Below are 16,818 nucleotides of genomic sequence, written 5' to 3' on the forward strand. Positions count from 1 at the left end.
GAACTTAACATTGCAAACCCCAAATAGCACATTTAATATATAATAACACAACTGAGTAAGATATGGCCATTATTGTAAATGTGTGACAAATTAAATGACATAATTTACACCCAATACTGTCATGTTTCTGAAATTCTACTTGCCAACAAAATGCATGGCTGCTTGGTCAATTTTTTTGTTAAAAGAATGTATTTCATTTGTTTTATTTACATTAAATTGTACGTTTCTCAGAAAACAAAATATAGACATTTTAACACAGAAAATTGCACTTCTCAGATTTATGCATATCTGAGGTCTGTTACCTTCTCATAATTTGGCTGATGTATTGATAGAACAGGTAATTTGTAAAAATGTGAAATTGGCCATTTACATCACATTAACAACATTTAGTGCAGAATGCTCTTCAATTACAGAGAAATAAAGTAATAATTAAAACATCTTTTCATATGGTAAAGTGTCTAGATTTGACGGTAACAAAGGGAAAAACAGATGCTTCAGTTTTTGTATAACAAATTAAATTTGGTACGCTGGGCTGGTTTTGCTGTTTATTTTTGTTCCATGATTTGTTTTAATTTACACGTGCAACCTTTATCCACAGCTATGACATAGATTTTAGATTTTGATCTTTTTTGCCTTTGTTTGTTAGAGATTCTTTTTTTTTTCCAAATGAAAAATAAATAATGTTTGCCTTCCAGATGAGAGTTGCAGTCAGATGAACAAATGCATCAAAGTATGGATTAAGAGTTCACAAAGTAACTTTATCAGTATTAACGCCTAAAAACTGAAGTATCATCATCAAAAAAAATCATGTGTTTTCAGCTCAGGCGTCACTTATGTTTAACAAGTTTAAAGTCTGAATTATGTTGAAAACATATTGCAAAAACTTTGAGCTTATAGTCTCCCAAAAGGTCTGAAAAAAGCTGCCCCATTTCCAGTAAGAGCTGCCTTCGTGCACTACAAGCTCACAGCAAACAAGAACCGCAGAGCTCGTTGCCAGTAGAAATGAGTGTAATGCTCCTTTAACAAGGCTATCCTTTTAATGTTTTTTGAAGTCAGCAGAACTAAAGCCCGTTACGAGCGAGTGTGAACGCAATCTGTCAGCAGAAAATATTTATTATCTGTTTACAAGTAGAAACGACATATATTCCCCAATGTGTTTATGAATAACTGATCCCTCTCACAGCCCTGACCCCTCCCCTGCATGTCTTCCTTCTCCATCTTTCTGCTACTTCACATCATCCACCCCATGCCTCTTTCTGCAGCCTTAGGTAGACAGAGACCATTAAAAGCTCATTTGGGCTCATGCTCATTAGGCCCATTATTAACTGAGCAAAAGCCTTCATTGCCTGCTGCTGGACCCTCAACGCAAACTAATCTCAGCAACACAAAGTCATAAAAGCGAATCGCTAAGGGATCAGAAAATAGATGACTGACTGAAGACCTCCAAGACCTCAGATGGAACACTTTTAAATAAGTCGAGCAGAGACAGAAAAAAAATCTGATGTGTATCATTTTAAAACAACATAAAGGCACAACTAAATAACTAGAACCGCGAGCAACCCAGCAAATCCACACCAAATCCACCACGCCCCTCTCCACAAACTCTGTACATTTTTCAATTTAGACTGAAAAAATGTCTATAAAGTCCACATAAAACATGAACATTTCCATATTCAATTAAAGCATTTGAAAAATAGTGTGTCTGTTTCAGCAAGATGAACAACTTGAACCATGTCACTCATTTCTATATGCAAAGGTGTTCCTCCTGGATGGGTAATTGTTGACAGCAGCTAATGCCTGAGATGCTACCAGCTGACTATTTACCTAGAAACCCTGCTAAATCTGGTTAATCCACCACGGCAGAAATTCATCTTTTGCCCTTCCAGATACAACACGGTGGGTTGTGCTTCATGCCACTGTTGTTTTGAGCTTAAGTATTAATCCGTCTGCCTTCAGGGGAGGATGTAACTCTGAATCTACGGACCTGCACGCTTTGTTCCACGGCGGCGAAAGTAAACCCGGCTTCACCTGTTTCAGTTACACTGACGTAACAATCAAACCCAGCTGTTACTTTTGGGGTGTTGTGATTAGAAGAGTGTGTGTGTGTGTGTGTGTGTGTGCGTGTGCGTGTGTGTGTGTAGGTGTGTGTGTGTGTGTGTGTGTGTGTATGAAGGCTGCAAACCAGGACCTCTAAATTTATACATTTTGTTCTTCAACATTTCAACTTGGCAAAAATTATTTGCAACAACTCATTTCGCAAACTTGAACGACAGATTGTTCAGCCGATTCAATTTCAATTTCTAGTTGAAATTTTATCTTATCACAATCAAACAAGAATGTGTGCTCCGGTAATAGAAAACAAACCGAGGGCAGTAGATACAACATGTGATTCCACTTTAAACTTTCAACAGATAGCTTGGATTGTATTTATGCTCTTCTTGCTCCTACTCTGGTCACGAAAAAGTCAGCTTTAATTTGTTGTGCGCTGACAAACTGCTGAAATGACTAATAAAATAAAAATAAAAAATAACAAAAATAAAAGATGTGGCACAACAAAAATGTAGTAGCAGTGTACAAGGACTGCAGTGACCCATTTCTCATAAAACCACTGATTTCAAAGGTGATTAGCATAACGTTGGTTAATATTTATGCTGTACAATCATGCAGCCCTCACCTGCAGCAGAAACATTTTGCACCACTGTAATTTCTCTGTCCACAATCAGCTCCACAAAGAAAAGCGTTTTGACAGAGCCTATGTAGAATGCAAGTACTTGCATTTTTCATCAATCTAACAAGCGACGTTAATAACACTGATGAAACAGCCAAAACTTGTGGTAAGCTTCTTTGAACAATCAAAAGTATTTCCTTTAGTCCGCATCTGCTTGCAGTTCTAAATGTCACAGAACCAATCATTTATAAATGCTCTTTTAGTTTACTTATGTCGGGCATCCTTATTTGAGAGATTTGAGAGTCAAGAGCATAAATAATATTTGAGAATCTTATTAAGGCTCCTGAAATTATAAATATGTAAACATTTACATATTATAACTAGCAAATAAAGATCTATTTCTGACTGAAACAAGAAATACTTACACACTATGCTTTCAACCACCAGCTATGGGATTATTTCCTTCACAAAGTGGGGATAAACATACTATGAATGTCAAGTATTTTTAAATGGTTTCTTGTCTAACTCAGGTGGTTTACAATATGTTGTAAAATATAACATATTGTAAAAACATCTGCCACTTCTTTTGGAAAGGCTGCACACTGTATCTCCTGATCCCATAAACTTAAGCTGTACTTGCACAGGCCCACAGGCTACTAATTTGTAATGGTGCAAAGATGCAAAAAAGAGAGATTTCCTAAGAGTCTTAACCTGCGTAGAAAGGGGCGATTAAAGGGAAGAACCAGGATATGAAAAAGATTAAACATTCCATAGACACAGGTAGAAAGAATCCATACTGTCCATGTATTTATTTTACGCGGCTAACTTATTCATTTCTACAACTGCAAAACTGCTGGTTCTGTCTATGTCTCATGCAGAACCGAGACATAGAAAATGCCTCATTTCTACAGATGGTGTTTTTCTCTGCTGTGACCGGGTGAGAAAATGGTCCCCACCCTCAAGGTGCAACAAATGAACATGCACACCATTTACCACTTCGGCCACAGATTCTGACATCAATCCTTCCATTTTCTATTCCTGCTCGATCTTAAAGGGTCACAGGCTCGTCAGTGCAAGTCAGCAGCAGGCAATGATGAAGACCCAGAGTTCACTCTGGACAGGATGCTAGTCCATCACAGGGTAACACAGACACACAAGATGAAAAATATGAACACACACACAACGCAGAGCTGTTTTGTGCAGTCAGTTCAACCCAACAATGCATTTTTTGCGTTGTAGTTTCTGGACTGGAATACCACACAAAAGATATGCACTTACATCCAAACTCCACCAATAAAGACAATGGAAAGGATCTAAACATATGGACCTTCTTATTGCAAGGCGACAGTGCGAACAATTAGAATGCACTGGAACCCAGCTTGACGGAGCACATTCTAATATCCACCTATTTTCTATACCAGTTCAAATCCCGCGCGGTTTCATGGGGGCTCTCCAGCGCCCAGTGGTCGAAAGGTGGGATACAATCTGGACAGGTCATATATTTGTCTAATTAAATATATTTATAAACTTTTTAAAGAAAGCGTTGTGCTCCGTCTCTAACTGAAGTGAATGTTGGTTAATTCACTAATGCATGCGCTTTGAAACATTCCAGCACTTCTACGTTCCTCTTGCCTGCGTGATTTACTTACATGTTGCAGGTCATTGCCTGTGGTGCAACAGCGCAATAAATCAATTCAGCCATGCTGTGGAAGAAAGCTTCGCCAACCTGCCCCGACAGATAAATGGAAATCAGGATCTTGCCTCAAACACAGGAATGAATTTTACTCGTTTCTGGCTTTCAATAAATTGTATCAGTGTGTTGTTTGTGGCAACACACCGGTGTGGATCTGCACAGATCACTGCACAATTAAGGGCATACACACAGGTGCGGATATGCAGGACAAAGCCTACACCAACAGAACCTTGTGGACTCATTTACATTCAAATCAAAATGTCTATTTTTTTTTTTTTTCCAACCTTAAGCCCAGATGGTGATTATTAATTCCAGCGTATTGTGCCCGGTCTGAATCACTCTGTCTGTGTCTGATGTGGATGCTTTGTTGCGATTTGATGTGTAAACGCTTGGATGTGTTTCTTGATGTGTGAACGCGCGGTTATGTGTTTGGGTTACCAAGTTTGAAACGGCAGACAGTCGCCGGCGTTGGCTTGTCGCCACACACAGAGAGGAGCTTTGATGGCTCAGGAGCCAGCTCATTGCTTCTCGCTTCCTTTTTTTTTTTTTTTTTTTTCACCTTTTTTTCTGCCAAACACAATAATCTATAGCACGCAATAATGAGACGCAATCTCAGTTTCTAAGAGGTATGTAAATCAGACTTTCCCTCCTCTGTCTCTCCATCCCTGTCTCATCCCTCCTTTGGCTGTCATTCTCTGCTGTCGGAAAGATAGAGTGATAGGGAAGATGATAATGAGGAGGTTCAGAGGCACGGCGACAAGTAAATCTTCTGAGTTGAAAGGGGGATGGGACCATGCCAAATGTCGTCTCGCCCTGCAATGACTAAATGTCTCTTTCATGTCACTGTGGGTGTTTCCTATCATCCATTCTCCCTCCATTTTTCATTTGTATTCCTCTCTCCTTTCTTACTTTTCCCCCTTGCACCGTCTTAAGGTGCCGCTCTGCATTTGAAGTCACACATTTCATCCGTTTGTGGACTTTGCTGACACTGACATGCATTATTTGTCAAAGGAAGAAAAGATGGCGTAGAATGTTAACGGAGGACATCATATTGTTTTGTGAAGGAACTGCCTAAAACTGCAAACAAGTCAATGACGTTAATACAAACTGGCAATGATGCTTTAAAGGACATTTTTTAACTGTATTTGCTGCTATGATGTTGATAAGACTAGGCAGACCAAACGGTGACAGCAGAATCGCATTCAATAGTGGCTTCAAAGGATGCTTTCTTGAATTAAACAGCTGTTCGTCATGACTCGCTGTCATGTTTTGCACATTATGCTGTTGCAAAGTTAGCGACAGAAAGGAGTGTGGTTCAGTAAACGAGAAGGCTCCGCGCTTGTTTTGTCACTTGTTTCTTTTACTATTCGTTTAGTCATTCATACAATACCTTGCAAAAAAATAAATAAAATAAAAAAATAATTGCCATTAAATCTTTTCACAGTTTGTCACTTGAGGACAACAAATGCAATGAGATGGCTAAACAAAACAATATGTACATTTTGCAAGTCCATACCTGTTAACTGTAAGAAAAGTGTGGAAAGTATGAATTCATGCATCTCCGGTCACCTTGAATCGGGACTTTTTACAACCACTGTGTGCTGAAACAAAGGCTGCAAGTATTTTAGGGACATTATAACTGCACCTTCTTTGAATTTCAGGACAATTCTTCTTCTTTTTTCTTTTCTTTTTTTTTTGCCTTTTTACTTTTGAAAATATCTCCAAACTGGTCAGCTTAGATCAATAACACCCGTCAAATCTGATTTAGATAAGTTGTTCATTTAGGTCATTTTAACACAATAATATTCTTTAAAGCAACTACTTGTAGACATAGACATTTTTTTTATGGTCTTGTCAGAAGGTGAACCTCTCCACTCAGCTCAGGTCTTTTGCTCCCTCTGACAGGTTTCCATCCATGATTGTTCTGTTTTCAGCTCCATCCATCTTCCCTTCAACATCCTGCTTTCCACTGAAGAGCAGCATCCCCTCAGCATTATCAACCCATCATTTTTGACTGTAATGATAGTGTGTTGGGCTGGTATGAAGTGATCATTTTGACTCCACATGGTGTTTTGCATTTAGCTGAAACGTTCAATTATGGTCTCGTGTGATTACTATTTTACACATTTTTTGAGTATCTTACGCAGCTTGTAGCAAACTGCACACACTTCTTCTGACTTTCTTCAACTTCTTATGACTTTGTTTTAAAGTTTTTCTGTAAAAGATCTGATTTTTTGAGGGAACAACTTGTTCTGTCAGCATATTCTGTGGATCTCTGCAGCTCCTCCATTTTTATTACGAGCCTCTGGCCTTTTTCTTTTCATTTATTTTTATTTTTTTTCCCAGCCTGGCCTGTTAGCTTAGGTCTGTAGTTGTGTTACGCTCTCTTTTCGGCTAATTAATGGGAGAGAGCTCCATAATATTTTCTAAGCTTGGGATATTGCTCAATATAATACAACAACGCTTTAACTTTTCCACAAATGACCTCTGACCTATCTGGTGTGTTTTGGGGTCTTTTAGATCTTGTTTGTTCACAGGCCTTCATAGAACAGCTTTCTTTGTATTAATACTTGAGAACTATATGTATTCTGTTGTGTGTCGCATGAAATCCCAATAAAATAAATGAAACAATTTAGTTGTACAATGTCAAAATGTAAAACAGTTTAATTATGGAGATTTTTTAGTTTTAATTTATTTTTTACCTGTTTTAGTGCAACTCCACCTTTTAATTGTTCAATCTCCTCGTTCAATCTATTAAATACCAACACTTTGATACCTTTTAATCTGTTAGCATAATTAGTTATTTTAACCTAGACCAAAGCGGGTTAGTAGTAGACGAATTCAATGTATCTAGCAAGTCAATGCCTTGGCAGATGAGTTGATTTATTCCACAACCAGAAAGCATTATGTCACAAAGCTGCTGGCTCTAGCTAAGCCTGTATCTGATCTTTCTTATCAAATCCAGCTTTGTGTGTGTTCTGATTGAATAACAGGGCAAGGCACTTATGCTGAAGCCCTAAATCTCTGCTCATGATATATTAGCGAAGTAGATCCAGTTTGTCTGTCATTGCTGCTGTTGGACAATAAGTGAGCATCCAATGGGACGTTTGGCTTTTAGCACTCTCTGTAACAATGCGCTCCTCTAAGCTGGGAAATTGATCTAAGACGGCTTCAGACCAAAACGGGAGCTCTGCGTAACTTTGCCTCCCATCTGTGTGTAACATTGACACATTTGCACATCTGTACCACATGAATTATATTCCCACGTCATGTCCCTCTGCTGTCCTTGTCTGCATTCAGTTTCCACTGAAATCGCCCCACAGGCTCAGGCAACGGGAATATAAATGAGACGGAAGGAAGGTGTGAGGCAGAGGCATTTCCCAAAATGATTAAACTCCCTTCACTTTACTCCATTAGTCTCATCCATCCCTCGTTTTGTCCGATCACATCCTCCCAAACTGAGGGCTCTACAGAGATTGAATGACAGCCACTACCTCTTCCACTCTCATTAACCTTCTAAGCCCATCAAGCCAAAGCTCCACAATAAGTGCAGCTATTTTGGGTCGGCTTGAGCAACATTTTAAAATCACATGCAGCAGATGGCTCGACTGCTGTCAAACCACGGCATAAGACTTTTACAAATACGTCACTACTTGAACGTCATTTACGTTTATGGCCCTCTGGAGAATTCGCCATCACTCTTGATGCGCGTCTGTGCATAGCCTGAACCTTGCAGTGATACAGCAAATGCTAATATGTTGTCATTCTGCATTTACTACAAAAATAGGGAAGGGGAAAGAATGGAATGTCAACTAAATACAAGTCGGCTCATAAGCAGGAAAATGTGACAGAGCAGAGAGAAGTAATTTGCGACAGCCTGCAGGGACTGTAATTTGACGTCTGTGTTATGATTCCAGCTCTGATTTCGACTTACAAATGCACCATGATGCACAGAAGAGCTCTCTGGCGAACAAGCAACCTGTTACATACGCTCCTGCCCACACGCTCACTGCTGCAGTTCAGAAGACAGATTTGAAATTACAGCTCAAGCTGCTGCGTTGATATGGCAAGTGCTAGAAATACATCACAGTAATTGCAAGACTCTTGAGGTGCCTTGCGTACACTTGCTAAGGTATAAGCTCAACCTTTATATGTAGCATATCACAACCATAATGTCCCTTGATAAAAAGTGAGCATTGAAGATTTATGTTTTTGTAGGCAGAACACACAAAGTTGCGAGGTTATTTTTGCACTTGTAGCTGTTTTAGAGCAAACAAGTAGGCCTACGGTGACATATCAATATTGCTGATAGAGAAACTAGGCACAACTGTGAACTGTGAACACTCAGCGATGATTAAATCCTGAAAAATAATAACTCTACAGTGCATCATTCACCCATATTCATCAAACACTTGTACACCTCTACTAAGTAATTAAATCAGGGGAAATACACATGCTGGTGTCAACAGTGTTCTGTGACGTGTGGCAGTAGAACAAAAGTAATTCAAGTAATGACTCTGCTGCCTTTTATACTAATTGATAAAAGATTAAAAAAAAATAAAAAATAATAATAATAAATAATAATGCAGCCAGGATCTAATTTTTCAGCAATGCGAGTTATTTTTTGCGTTAGTTTGACATTATCATGATTCCCAAACGTGTTCATATCTCTTCAAATATTCCACTCATTCTGGAGGAAGTTGGAATCAAACATTTTGATCTTTCCAACACACACACAACCTAATCGTTAGTTATGGCATGTCTATCGGTTTTGCACATACAGACTGAAATACTTACCGTTTTTTTATATGTTAATGTCATTTAGACCTAATAGGACACTATTAAGTTTAAATGACATTGACATATAAATGACATTTATATGTCAATGTCATTTAGACCTAAGAGGACACTTCAAGTAGTGCTGTAAATTTTAAATTGTCTGTAGCTTGGGGGCATTTTAAAGATATGACTATGCCTTGACTATGTTTGGAGTTGCTCTACTGCCAGAAGACCTTTGACCCCAGTCTCATGTCTTCAGTGTTCTCTAACAGGGTTTAACCTGCAATTGTCCCTTAGTTTGCTCTGTATATCTATGCCAACAGCATGATGCTGCCACTATCATGGAGAGCGATGGAGTACTGTGTTCAGGGAGAAATGAGTATCAATTTTTTTACCAAACTTTATATGAGTTTCTCTCATCTTGCCATTCATCTATTAAAGCCAGATTCGTGAAGCACATAACTACTTGTCCCGTTGACAGATCTTCCCACTGGGGCTGTGGACCTGCAGCTCGATGAAAGTATCGATTGGCTGTTTAACTACTTATCTGACACTCTTACTCACCTAACTCAAACTGTCAATTTTCAGATTATTATTTGAAAAAAACAAAACAAAACAAAATAAAACAATGTAACCAATTTAAAGTCAGACACTGCCTTGTTTTTCTCTGTCAAAAAATATTATATCATACGCTGAAGGTGTAAGGAGGCAAAACATGCGACAGGTCAAATTGTGTGAATATCTTTAAGCCTCTCTCTGTCTTACTTTATGTTCAGTTTGTTTTCAACTGCTCATGTTTATACAACAAGGCAGATTGTAGTAGAAAAAAAAAGACTGCGTGGACTGAATTTGACTCACTTTGTTCAGCGGAAAGGCTAAAAAAAACAACAACTGACTCATCCTTTGCATTTACTTCATGTCCTCTTTGATCTCTCGTTCTTTTTTTTTCACTTCATCAGAGTTGATGCTCTCAATCTGTCTCGGTGATTGCCTGATGAAATGATAATTTGCCCGAATTGAGCCATAATGCGCCTTGTGAATTTAATTTGGTCTCAAAGCCAGATTAACCCACATGACAGGATGCACATGTCTGTCGGCGCATGTGGACTGGCATGAGCATGTACATATTGAGCATGTCTGTGTGGAGATACACTATGTGCTTGCCAAGACTTTTAATCCCTGGAGCGTGTGCTGAATAAGTCCAATGAGCATTTCTGAGTGAGTGTGGGGCAAAGAGTCTAAATCTCTTCAAATACTGCCCCCGGATAAAACCGGTCATAATAAAGTCAAGCACAGGAGCAAATAACATTAATAAGATGGACAGAGGTATCAATATTTAAAACTGGAATTAAAGGGGGGAAATTGACTCATTCATGAATCCATATAGACATAAAAAAATACTCTTGAACTTAACTACTAAGAAAAAAAAACAAGGAATGTCATATATAATTTTAAGATAATGCTACATATGTTATTCAGGGAGCTACACTACTCTGACTTTCACAGATGTCTAATCAGATCCACTCTTGTTCAGAATGCGTTTTATTTCCACACTTCACCTCTCACGAAACCTGCCGTTTGTTTGAGATTTTGCAAAAAGAACCGTGCAAGTTAGTTGGCAGGAAATGACACGCATAGAGAGAAAACACCTCTTGAACTTGTGCAGTAGCAGCACACAAGCGCAGGAAAAACAAACTTGTGCTGCTGAGTCAAATCTGAAGCAGCAACCGTTCCCCACTCAACACAGCATCCCCTTCCGCAGCGAGGGGAGTCAGTGGATTCGATATTTTTCCCTGAAGAGTGAGCTTGGCAGGTCTATTTGGACAGACAGGTGGGGATATTAAATATGCATTACTGTGCAGTGATAGGACACCAGGCCATTAGCTATTATAAATATGTAATTTAAGTCTGCTGCATACATTCTGTCTGCTGAACGAAGGGTCTGTGACTATACAAGCCCGCTGATTAGCATCCCAACACTAAAATGCATCTCAATTAGACTGAGTGTCAGCCCTCATTTGGGAAAGCTGGGACTGAAATGGAAAAAGCAGATAGATACAAAAAAAATGAAATTAGAGTAATGCACAAAAAAAAAAAATGCAGGAAAGGCGACATGATATCAGCTGCTACCAACCGGCAAATTCCAGTCATGCCAATAGTTTTTATTTAGCCTGTTTTGAATGAAATATAATGAAATTGCACAAAAAACAGTTCGATCTACATCACAAATTAATTGATTTCAACTCATGAAACCTAAAATGTAACGTGTTGTGGTAAAAATGCACAGTTGGAGCCACACATTGTCATAAAGTAAATAAAAAAATGCAACAATTTTACCAGTATGTAATAATTTGCTTTTGTTAAATCCCAGAATAACATATAAAAACATTTTCTGAGATTTTTAAAAATAATTATGGTACTTTTAAGTGTATATGACTTGGTATATATCTGTGTCATAAACATTGTTGATACATTAGCTAGGACTGTTTTTAATTTCAGACATTTCTGTCACTCGTGTACATCACATTTACAGTTAAAACCAGGGTTTTTTTATGTCTAAAAGACTCACCATCACTAAATCAGACTAATTATTTCTCATTCTAGCTCAGCTTACACTCATAAAATGAGAGTATTTATGAGATTTAGAAAAGGTATGCGAAGGCTCTATCATATTTATCACATTAGAACCTATTCAAAACTCAAAGTTTAAATGGTATTTCTAGCTGAAAGTATGAACTTACAACTAAAACGCCTTTCTTTTTTTCTCGTTGCATTATGTTTCTTGTATCCTTTATTTCTTTTTGATTAATCTGTAATCTACCTCTCACATTTTGCTCATCTGCCTGGCCCACTGGCTCTCCATTCCTCATTTTGTTTTGTTGTTCTGCAAATCCATTTACCCCACCCTTCCCTTCACTGCTTTATCACATCTAATCTGTCGTTCACCAGGTTTTGCTTGAATATTAACAAGCATTGCAGTATCTGAACAGATACTGTGTCGGAGATACTTTAATATCTGCTAGCCGAGATTGATGTGCTCTTTGATAGCTTCATGGACAGTTTGATGCAGATTTTTGTTTTCCTTGTTCTGTATATCCTTTCTCTGCCTTTTTCTTTCTCCCTCTGTTTTCAGTGACAGAGTATAAGTCAGAGCATTTTGTCAGCAAGCCAGAGGGCTGCACCCCTGGGGAATCAATCATCTGAGCCACGATCAATACCAAAGAACCATATTCTGGGCCCATGTTAGCTACAAATTTGGGTTGCAGCGACAGTCTAGCAAAAATCCTCAGTGCAGCTGCACCTTAACCACCACTGCGAAAACAATGAGATGCAGTCATGGACAAAGCAAGAACAGCTAATCAGATTTTCTATGAATCCGTCTTGCACAGGCCAGGTTCTGTTTGAAGCCACGTCTGGCGACCGCAACCCTTTAGAGTCTACAAAAGAAGTCAAATTATCGTTCCAATTATTGTGTACACAAACATCACAGCATTTGATCAATCCCATCCATCATTATTTGGACCTCAGTGGGGAAAACAACAATTTATCAGCTCGGTACAAGAAAATTAAATGGCTTTAACAGGTCTAAAAGGAGGCTGTGAGGGAGAGGAGGGAATCACTGATGCATGGCAGGCTTTAAAGGTTTGGAATCAATGAGAAAAAATCTCTTGTAAATGTGTTAAAATAAGGTAGTTGTAGTCTAAAATCAGACAGGTTTAGAAAAGTCGAAACGAAAGGCTCTGGAAACACGTCCTACCCTGTGTTTTTTTTTTTAGTTTTTTTAACAATCAATAGATGATACACCTCCCTTAACAGAGAGATAGATTAGATTGATATTCTATTAACACATGTGTATTAGAATGGTCCACGTTTCAAAAGTCCACACAGGAGTTTAGAATCGATACAACATGAAGAAATCGTTCCGTTAGAAGCCACTGATGCCTTTTAAATCTCTGCTCAGGTCTGTTATTTTTAACCTCCAGACAGGTTAATCACAGGTAGAGACATTTACCATCAGTCGAAGGTCAACATTAACAGTGCCACTTGGACTGATTGTAATAAGATGGCATCTAACTGGGCCCGTTGCTCTGATTGTGATACGGCTGTGGGTGAACCTTATAGGCCTAAACTCGTATGTTAGAATATAAACATCCAACATCTGTGGTCTGGATGTAAAAACTGATTGTGAGGAAGGACGGGTTTAGGTTGGTTTAACTGTAACTGTCGGTGGAGAAAATATGACTTAAATAAATTGAACTGCAATAAAAATATATGGATTTAGATGGTTAATGTTGATGCAGTGAAAATTGGGAGAATTAAAAAAAAAAAAAAAGATAGTTCAGATTTCTTTCCAGCAAAATAAACATGCATGTCGCTATAGTAATAAAATATATATTTATTATGCTATCTTTCTATTTTAGGGCTTCATGGTTTCTGGTTTTTGTTCGAGATCTCTCAAGACTAAAGCATCTAAAACAGATGTTTTAGGTAATGTTGGGGTTTAATTTCAAAGGGGCAGGAATTTGGTTCAAATGTCCCCTAGGTTTCTTATTAAATCAGAAAGAAAAAATTCATTAAAGCACAGTCAGTCGGCTCATTTATGACACGTAAATGGTTCAAGGTAAGAATTGCTGGTTCAAGGTAAGAATTGCTTTGACACATTTTGCTATTATGAAAAATTAAAGACCTGATTTAACCCGTCAAAAACTGATCAGAGTCAATCCGAGGAAAACGCTGTGATCAGCTTCCAGAGTATTTACATCTAATATCAAGAGCACAAAACAGCAGCAATCCTTAATAACCAAACATATGAAACACATATAAGTCAACATGAAAATCTGGATGTGAGGGGAATTTAAATGAGCAATTGTTTATCACAGAGAAGTTAAATATTTAACCTGATTATAATGAGGATTAAATCTGCTCGTCTAAGTATCCTAGAGTTGAACATGAGTCCATTTCTCTGTCTAAAGCGCAGATGAATTTGGGTCATGCAAGCCATAAAGCAATACTGTACGAAAAGTATGGCTCAATTTTGAGCTATGAATTAGCTCAAAGTGCTCATCCTCCTTTACGTACGATGCTTGACTGAGTAGTCCCCCAATAAAATGGAACATTAAGCCTTCAGAATAACCACGATGAAGACGTTGTTTCAGAATTAAAAACATTTTTACTGGCCATAAAGCGGAGCAGGGACACTTCTGAACTGCTCTGTTGGAAATAATGATAACGTTTCACAGACCTTTTCTTGTAATTTCATAAATAATGCCACGAGGAATAAACAGATTTCCTGGGAATTTAAATCAGAATCAGCTAACATTTTTCTGACATGAAGCAAGTTTGTGTCTGGTTCTCCACGCAGGATCAGGCCTGCTGTCGTTTAACGACGAGCTGCTCAGGCGACAACAACCCGAAACAACGAGACGCACCTTGTTTCTGGAAGAGCTGGCTGCTGACGATTTCAGTCATGGAGGAAACCTTCTGTTTCTGGAGCTTTTCAGGTGGGATGCAGGAGTAAAAGTCGTGCAGCAGTTTGCTGAGGGAAGAAAGCAACGGATGACAGGAGAATTAATTACATGTGGAAACAGCAACACATGTTTGTTTTCCTGGAAATATCTGGTGCAAACAATTCGCATTTGTTTCATCGCATTTCATTTTTGTCTAAGTAGTCTGGCCACACTTTGCCCATGTTCAAAGCTAAGATCAGCATTTTAATCACCTTGTTAATATTTCCAGCTTCAGTCATCTGACCTGAAAGGTTAAAAAAACACGAACCCACTTAAAGGAAACACTTGTAGAACATAGAAAACACGAACCAGAACCACGAGGCGAGCGGCGTTTGCCGCATAAAAACAAATGAGCCGGAGCGTGCGTGCTCATTAATGAAGCCAACGCCTCTTATTCAATTTCTCAATAATTAAACAAGTTAAGCAGCCTGGTTGGTCGCCGTGACGCTACTTGGAAAAGACTGAACACTCAGACCACAGCAAAACGTCTGTCGCTTCTCTTTCTCTCCGTTTTTCCCCCGTTCCTCTCATCTTTTGCCAGCCGACATGGCATAACTTTTATTAACAGTGTGAAATAATAAAACACACACCCTTCGTGACAGAAAGGTTTGTGTGCTGTTATGATGTGCGTAAGCCGATGTGGGCACATGCTGAGGCACAGACGGCCATCTGAGACTTATCAGGCCCACTAATAATCTGAGCCGAATCTAATTAAAATCTGAAATGCCAAGCAAAGGACAATAAAACACGGGCACAGATGACAAAATATGTGCAAGCAGCACGACACGGATCAGACTGCAGCTAAGTTTACAACGTGCAGGATCTATAGAGGATATAAGAACGCTTTGATGTCCACCTCCTGCACTGTGACTGTAATTCAAACAGTTTGCTTGCGGAAAATGCTTGAGGGCAAATCTTATCAAAAATGCAGCGGGGACCTTACTTTCAAGTTCAGATGGCTCTGATAGGTTTGTGAATGAGAGCGTAAGGAAGTAAGAAAGAAAAAAAAAAAGAAAAGAGGATTTATGTACAGAAGAAGGAAAGGGAAAAATGAATGACAGAATATAAGGACGGATGTCCCGACTTTCAACTTTACACCTCGGTATCTTTGAAATATTGTGTACGGCTGTGAGTCAGGTGGTAAAAATAAAAATACTGAAGCTATAAGAGATAAACAGGTGGCTGCAGATAATGCACAACCAATAAAAAGGACACACACAGGTCAGAGAAAGGTGAAATGAGGAAATTAGAAGGACAAAAAGCTTCAAAATGCTACGCAGATAGTTCTGAAAACAACAGTTAATATCTTATTTCTGCAACGTAAAAAGGTCATCCCGAGAAAATGGATCTATTAGTTGTTGCGCCGCCACAGGATGAAGGAAGAGATGCTTAAAAAATATGAAGCTGAAAACAGCATAAGAAGTGAAGGGGAGATGGGCAAACATGTCATTTTGTGGATAAAAAGTACAATAAATGTTTGATTTTGGCTCAAGGAGAGGTCAAGTGAGGCCACTCCAAGTCATCCAGCTTTTTACGAGACAAAAGAAAAATAAAAGTGTAAAGTTGCAAAGGCCACTCGGAAAGGGCAGCACAGCAGTTGAGAGTGTCTGTCCTTGTTTCTGCATCAGTTTGATGAGATTTATATCTCCTGGTTAAAAGGGGTAAAGCTTAAGCACTGAGAGGTGTGTGGGTGAATGAGGCGAGCAGAGGTCAGTGAACAGAACAAAGAGAAATCTAACAGCTCTCACGCGTCCCATTCGTCTGCACACCTCAACGACACTTGTACGTTTTTTTTTTTTTTTTGCTTTTTGTCTTGCTCACCTGAGGAGTTTTGCGTCGAAAACTTTCTCGACGTCATGCAGTACTGTTGGCAGGTACTTCAGAGCGGCAACCTGATGACACACACGTACCAAAACACGTTAGAATCACTGGTTTGCCCCCTGCGGAAGGTGACTTTGTCATCAAACAGGCTCGTTTCGCATTTAAAAATGGATCCATCTCATTTCCCCGCCACGCTGCTTTGTGCCTGGATCTGTTTCAATATCTTGATGCAAGTAGTCAGAAGGGGAACGACTTGAAGCATTTGAGCACCGATGTTGTCAAACTCAGAAAAGACCAGGAGGGGGGCGGGGGGAAGAAAAGATGACACAATGACAGACAGGAAACGCAGC

At 38.9% G+C, this 16,818-nt stretch overlaps 1 protein-coding gene across 1 annotated transcript in view; it reads right to left on the reverse strand.

Annotated features, from left to right (window-relative positions):
- Positions 1-16,818, reverse strand: part of dock2 (dedicator of cytokinesis 2) — a 110,048-nt gene that overhangs the window by 70,361 nt on the left and 22,869 nt on the right. The window contains exons 23-24 of the mRNA XM_007565798.2: positions 16,469-16,539; positions 14,570-14,676 (exon numbers count right to left, since the gene is read on the reverse strand). Of these exons, the coding sequence (XP_007565860.1) occupies positions 14,570-14,676; positions 16,469-16,539 (178 nt within the window). The remainder of the gene's footprint in view (positions 1-14,569; positions 14,677-16,468; positions 16,540-16,818) is intronic.

Source organism: Poecilia formosa, unplaced genomic scaffold (genome assembly GCF_000485575.1).
Source record: "Poecilia formosa unplaced genomic scaffold, Poecilia_formosa-5.1.2 Scaffold183, whole genome shotgun sequence".
In the NCBI taxonomy this organism is placed as follows: domain Eukaryota; kingdom Metazoa; phylum Chordata; class Actinopteri; order Cyprinodontiformes; family Poeciliidae; genus Poecilia; species Poecilia formosa.